The sequence below is a fragment of the Acipenser ruthenus genome, chromosome 9 (genome assembly GCF_902713425.1).
Source record: "Acipenser ruthenus chromosome 9, fAciRut3.2 maternal haplotype, whole genome shotgun sequence".
Lineage (NCBI taxonomy): Eukaryota > Metazoa > Chordata > Actinopteri > Acipenseriformes > Acipenseridae > Acipenser > Acipenser ruthenus.
In genome coordinates this window covers 31566526-31573804 of record NC_081197.1, presented here as the reverse complement: position 1 = coordinate 31573804, position 7279 = coordinate 31566526, and the positions used below count along the sequence as shown (strand labels likewise).

The 7279-nt window shown below is 36.6% G+C and overlaps 1 protein-coding gene across 1 annotated transcript; it reads right to left on the bottom strand.

Annotated features, from left to right (window-relative positions):
* Positions 1-486: 486 nt before the first annotated feature.
* Positions 487-4304, bottom strand: LOC117405613 (claudin-10-like). The gene is made up of 5 exons (XM_034008808.3): positions 3899-4304; positions 2910-3071; positions 2730-2811; positions 2112-2222; positions 487-1730 (listed from the first exon to the last, which is right to left on the bottom strand). The coding sequence occupies exons 1-5, from the start codon at positions 4116-4118 to the stop codon at positions 1631-1633; spliced, it is 675 nt and encodes a 224-aa protein (XP_033864699.2). The 5' UTR covers positions 4119-4304; the 3' UTR covers positions 487-1630.
* Positions 4305-7279: the final 2975 nt, after the last annotated feature.

Genomic DNA, 7279 nt, shown 5'->3' with positions numbered 1-7279 from the left:
TCAACCCAGCCAGTACAAGATGCTTTTCCATTTTATTAGTGAGAAAGGGTATGAATAAAAACATTAAAAGGATGTCAATAAATAGCACATATGTAAGTGTCTCAACATGTTCTGTATAGTTAGTTTGATTCTCAAATTGCATTTGAGATTGTCAAGTTTTTTTTTTCATTTATTAACTTTTTCCTCTTATATTAAGGGTGTTATATGCGTATTATATTGCAAGTTTTATAAAATCCTGACTACAGCCATTAATGAATATATGTGGTTAGTGGTTCACTGCAAAATTTGAATGGTTAATACAAGAAATGTGTTTGCAGTATTTAAAGATGTATAATTTATACTTTTTTAATAAATTGATTAATATCATTAGATAAAACGTGTTTACATTAATTTCTACCTGACACCCCTGTTGTGTTGCAGTTTATCCCAACAGTGGGGCAGGTTAGGTAAGTTCTTATGGTTTTAATCAAGAACACAAACCAAGGGTAGCAATGAAAACACTTTATTGGTCCATAAATAAGCAACCCCTTATGCATAATGCTAGGGCAAAAACAAAGCAACATTATCATTTCATGATACACAAACATACTTTACATTGGATTGAAATTTTCTAATTTTAGCATAGCTCTTGATGTCAAACCACGATTGAGAAGTTAAAGGTAAGCTTGGGGTATAACCTATTCCAGAGTTTCTTTCCTACCTACTAAAATATATTTTGCAACATAATCCTGAATTATATTTGTATTCATTTAAAACCAAAAGCATTTCTTAACTTTTACTCTGGAGAGTTCAGGATATGCCATAGTGAATCCAAAGCTAGCACAACTGTGCTGATGCTATTATGAAAATAATGGCTGTTGTGGCAACTGTAAACCAGCAGTGTTAATAAAGAAAACAAATTGCTAAATGGCAGAAGAAGAGTGTTTGGCCACCACTGGTTGGGTGTTATTGGGGAGAAAATTGTTACAGCAATGTATACATTATGGTGTTTACCATATACAATAACAGTAAAATTATTTTTTCCTAAAAGAAAAAAAAAAAAAAAAAAAGCATGGGACATCCATTTATTTTGTTACATATTTACAGTAATGTAAGAAATATTAAACAAACAAACAAAAAATATATAAAAATGATATGTCCATGGATATCATAAACGGTAGCAAACCACCCTTATTTCAGTATGCACTGCAAGCACTCGTGAACATACATATATAATATAATTGATTAAACTTTACATTTGAAATCTGTTCAGAGAAACATCATTGCTAATACCTGGGAAACCGTTTGACATCTATCTTAGTGTTTCTAATGCTCAAGTCCACTACTTTAAGCTTGCAATGCCGGACAGCAAAGGGCCTCTTTACAAAATAAATTCTCCATGAACTTGCATTATAGCTAAAGAGTAACTTGGATGTCAAGACTTACAGTTATTTTTCATTCAGAAAATTGATCTGGTGAAAGAAGTTAACTGAACATTTCCTGAGCTTGCTTTTCTCAAGAAAGTCAAAGCATATAGTCAGGAAAGCTTTCCAGGACTAAGCAGTATGCAAACTTTACAATTCAAAGTCAAGGTGAAATAACTGTACAGCACATTGTGAACAAATCCAGTCCTCCAGCTTTCTTCTTTCTGCTAAATGTAGGCAGCTCTGTCAAACTGTTTCGATTTACTTTGTGTGGTTGGCATCACAATTTCATTTGTTATGGCATTTCCTTTGTTAATGTAACCTTTCCTGCAAAAACATTTAGTTGCCATGAGTGGAGTTGTACATATGGAGAGGGCAATTTACTGCTCAAACTTGTTTGTATTTAGAAGTTTTAGTATCACTGTATAATGGTCAGTGAATCAAATGGATGTGTGTAAAGTAATAATAGTTGTGGGCTTGCTAATAGAACATCAAGTCCCACTAAAAAAATGCTACTACAGTACAATAGCTGTAAGTGAATCTCACTATTTCTGCATTCATGGATATTTTTATGTGAGCTTTTTGCGTCCAAACTTAAATCGAGTTAAGTCCCAGTGGGATGAACTTCACTGAGGCATTTCCTCCAAAGACCAGCTGTGATAGAGCTATAGCAGCCATCTGTATAGCTCAGTTTCTAGTTTCACTCACCTTTTTTTTTGGAACGCCACTTTTGACGTTGCGATACAGTAAAGAATACCTCCTACAATGCAAAGCAGAGAGCCCGCCCAACCAATGAACAAGCCAGCTCCTAATTCATATCTGTAAAAATGTGGTCAAATTATAAATTGTTAGACAAGGAGAAAAATCCCAATATAGATTTTCCATTTTTCAGTTGTGCATGTAGATAACACTGTAACTGATTTATCTACTGAATGACAAGTGTTTTTTTTTTTTCTCTCTCCCTAATCCACAAGTGGCATGAAGATAACTTCCTTAAGCATTAATTGGGCACTGGTTTGAGGAGCAAAGCAGGAACATAAGGCCTGACTAATCAGCAGATGTCAAACTAAACCAGTCTCTAAACCTGGATACACATGAGCCATGTCTCTGAGCAAATCTTTCACAATTGTACTCTGAACAGAGTGTTTGTTCATTCTTCAAACTGCTTGTTCAAAGCTCTTTGCTATATTAATGTTGGGATCGATTTCACTTTGGTTCTATAATCAAAGATATACATTAGAGTACAACAATAAGTAATTAAAAATTGTAAACAGTGCGCATACATCTTTGATATATCAATACTAACAGTGATGTGGTGCTACTTACTTTGTTTGATAAAATTTTGCGTCATAAAATTCTGATGTAATTCGGTTTGCATACAACGAGAAACAACTCATAGACAAGAGACCTGCGTAAAGAACACAGAACACGAGTTTAATAAAAATGCCCTAAAGGCATGCCATTGAAAGAACAAGCTGCTGTTAACATTAAATTGGTAATATTTACCACCAACTATGAAATGTATTCCCGCTGTAAAAGCAAATTTAGCTTTGGTCTTATCTGATCCTCCAATCTTGGTGCACTTCATCCCAACCAATGCAAGGATGACTCCCAAAAAACAAAGGATGACACCAGTAATCAGGAATGCTCTGCAGACTTGGATGTGAACTGTTCAGCAAAAAAACATAAATACATTACATTTTCTTTTCCTCATTTCTGAAACACAGCTGTGTCTAAATAAATGGTTTTGTGGTAGCAATGGTCCGTTTCCCCTGCGTTGCAGATTAGTGATTGACAGGCAATGAGGCAGTGACGTAATATCACAATTGTATTGCTACTGATAAAACTCGGAATCAGTCGCACTTCATTTTTCTTGCCACAGATCAGCAGCAGCCTGTCCTTCATCTACACACTGCATGTGTATAAAATCTGAGCCAAAATCTTTCTTAACGCCAGCTATTTCTATTTCCAGTGTCAGCAGATTATAGACTGACATCCTGTGCAGCAGTAGTACCTGACCCCATATCAAATCCCATGCAACGATATATGTCCAGTAAAGTCCAATACCAATACACAGGAAGTGAATCTATTGTGCAGTGGCATGATAAATTGGCTTCATCAAAGTTTTTTTAAATTCCCATTTAAACACACATTTATTCTCATCTCATTTATTCTGGGTGTTTTACCAGTTAACATTTATATGAGATTTATATATAAATCTCTTTGTTCTGACATAATTCACACAGCAAAGTAGAGTCACTTGCCTAAAGCTTATCACTGGTGTAGACGTTTTAGTACATTTAAGAGAGCCTCAGGTTTGAACTGGGGTGTGTTATTTATGGAGCCTACAACTACAAGTAAATATTTTAAGATACGTGAGAGGCAGTTTTACTGACTATTCTAATGCAGTTCAAACAGAAATACAGAAACACTATACAATACAGAAGTTTAACCTGCTGCTATAATTTAGCAAAGGATACAAAGAGAGAACATACCTGGCAATGCCAGTAGGGACTCAAAGTCTTTGCAGTCAGAAACTCCAGTTGAACCGTGGACACATATCTTCCAGAGGTTGGAATAAAAATTTCCCGTCACAATGACAATGTTGGTAATAGTCGACACTTTCCAGAATTCAATAGGCAAGGTAGAAGTTGTTAGGACCCAGCCCGCAATACACAGGAGGAAGGCAGCGATCTCACAAGCATTTTGATTCATTTTTTAAGGCTGTCTGCAATGCTCAAATCCTAGAGAATAAAAATGTTTCTTCACTCAGCGTATTGACCAAATGGTGGATCTGATGACCCCACTAACTACTTAACTTTATTTAACCTCCCAGCTGAGCTGCTAATCCAAAGCCTGTGAGATATGATCCCACTCTCCAGCTTTCTGAGGTGAAAAATCCCAGACTACTCTTAGTATTATTAAAATGGGAGGGGTTGATATGTGAGCAGCTGATCAATAGTTTGACATTCATCCCAGTATGAAAGTCACTTATGGACCACTATGATGAGAACAGGATGAGTTGTTTACTACTAATATTTATCAATGCAGGTAATATAATAAAGGTGGCAGGTATATTTATTTATTTAATGTTCTTAAGTGTGCAGTGTCCTTGGATTATAACAAGAAAAAAACATGTTTTCACAATAGACCCAAGCTTATCAGAAAGAACTTCATGGTTTGATGAAATTCTCTCAACATTAGTTCTCTAGGACAGTTAGGAGGAAATCTACTGTTTAAAAAACAAAACTATTTTAAGACTTTACAATAGGGTTCAGTGTCCTTGAGATCATGATATTAAACAATATGTTGTCCTGAAAGTTCAGTGATATTATAATGTTATAACTCAGGGATAGTGCAGGCTTGGTTTTGGACCAGTATGCAAGGTGTCATAAATAAATAGCCTCAGTCATGGTCAGAGATTAGAACAACATTTTTAAGACAACACATCCTTATTGTTAAACACTGGGTGATGGTCTTATCCCCTCACCACTGTTATGGTTATGTTCTTAACAAACTGGTTTAAAGTAACCAGGATCATGTGTGGTTAATTAATTATTTTTTAGGATTTGTGGATTCATGGATTACAGCTTTAATATTTCTGAATGCGTCGTTCTTCAGTGTCCAACAATTTAGTACGATGTTTTGCCAATATTTATTGTACAGTCGGTAACCTGCATTGCCTCAGTGGTGTTTAGGGCCTAGAATTTGAAATGGTTTCCTATGGAAACTAAGAAGACACTTCAAAGTAAAATAAAAAAAAGTGTGTTACTTTTTTTAATGCACAACAAAAATTATTTTATGCACTTAATCAAGAGCACTTGCAAGTCTTATCTCTCACTTCAGATTGCTTCCGTGGTAAATATCAGACACCAATAAGGTTATTATTAAACTTCAGAACTATACATCATCTAGCAAGTAATGTGACATTCCAATTGTTGATAAAAATAATAACAGACAGTGAGAAGCAATCCAGCAGCCTATATGAAATAGAATGTTCTTTCAGCTAGAGGTCTGGTTTTACACTTTTCCAGAACTTCTCAATACTGGTAACTGTTGTATTCACATGAAATATGGACCAAGATGGCAAACCACCTCACTGTACTTCATTCATTCTTAAACAAGATACACATGAAGACATTCATAACACCGTGTAACAATTTTTATTTATTTTTTTGTTCCTGGGTAGTAAGTGTTATTTCCTAATTGCTTATGCCTCAAAAGTATAGAAAATGGCTATTATTCCCCACAAACTTTGCTTTTGTGACCAGGACAGTGATATTTTGAAATGTACCTATTTTCCAGAACATTCCAGATAGATTCAGTGCTGAGTAAACTTGGAGTAACTTCTAGAACTTTCTAGAACTTTCCAGTAATATAAATAGTAGTATAAATACAGGGGCCTTAAGCCCACCAGTTCAGTTTAGTTCCAGCTACCTACGTGGATACATATCTGCATTTTTCTGAGATGGCATCAAGAGGCTGCAATGGTGGCATTCCCGATGGGTCTCCAAGGCGGTTTTACCAAGTTTCCCTGCTATCTTTGCCTTTGGGACAGCAGGGACACCAAGGCGCACTACCACAGGCGGGACTGGCCACAGCGGACCGAGTTCTTTGTGGGGAGGAACAACGTCAAGTGGGAGCCACTGGTGGACCCCCGGAAGGTGCTGATGCCACCACTGCACATCAAATTGGGCCTTATGAAACAATTTGTCAGAGCTCTAGATAAGGAGACGGCAGACTTCAAGTACCTTCAAGACTTCTTCCCTAAGCTGTCTGAGGCAAAGGTCAAAGCCGGTGTCTTCGTCGGACCACAGATAAAGAAGATCCTGGAGTGCAATGAATTCCCCAAGAAGCTCACTAGTAAGGAGAAAGCGGCTTGGAACAGCTTTGTCGCAGTGGTTCGGGGCTTCCTGGGCAATCACAAGGCCGAAAACTATGTGGAGCTGGTTGAGACTCTGGTGAAGAACTACGGCACAATGGGCTGTAGGATGTCCCTCAAAGTCCATATCCTTGATGCTCATCTTGATAAATTCAAGGAGAACATGGGAGCATACTTGGAGGAGCAAGGCGAGCGCTTCCACCAGGATATACTGGACTTTGAACGCCGCTACCAAGGACAGTATAACGAGAACATGATGGGAGACTACATTTGGGGGCTGATTCGTGAAAGTGATTTACAGTATAATCGTAAATCTCGAAAAACTACTCACTTCTAAATCTTTTGTAGTCATTTTTGTATTACTTTAGTATAAATACATGTTAATTTGGATTCATATGTTGTTTTTTTCTGACTTTATGTGAACGAAAAGACACAAATTCGCCCGTTTTCTCATTGGAAATAGGTAAATTTCAAAATATCACTGTCCTGGTCACAAAAGCAAAGTTTGTGGGGAATAATAGCCATTTTCTATACTTTTGGGGCATAAACAATTAGGAAATAACACTTACTACCCAGGAACAAAAATTGTGTTACATAGTGTAATGTATTTATAAGGTACATGTTGATCAAAACATTTAGGGATCTGCATACTGCCACTATCTGACATTTAACTTACATTTAAAGATGAAAATGTGCTTAGGAGAATCTTACAAGGTGTCAGAGTTTGTAGATCCTCTTTCTTTTAATGTTTCTTTTTAAAAAGCAGCGGTATTTACATTCAGCACTTTTTAGATCAATTGAATCAATCCCATAATCTTTTTGGGCATGATGCCACAGATGCAAACTTAAGGCAAACAGAACTGTGAACAACATTGTTGTTGTTTGGCTTCTGTCGAGAGGGTGTACCTATCCAATCATGTCTAGCTCTGCTCAATCGTGTCTAGCTCTGCTCAATCGTATCTAGCTCTACTCAATCATGTCTAGCTCTACTCAA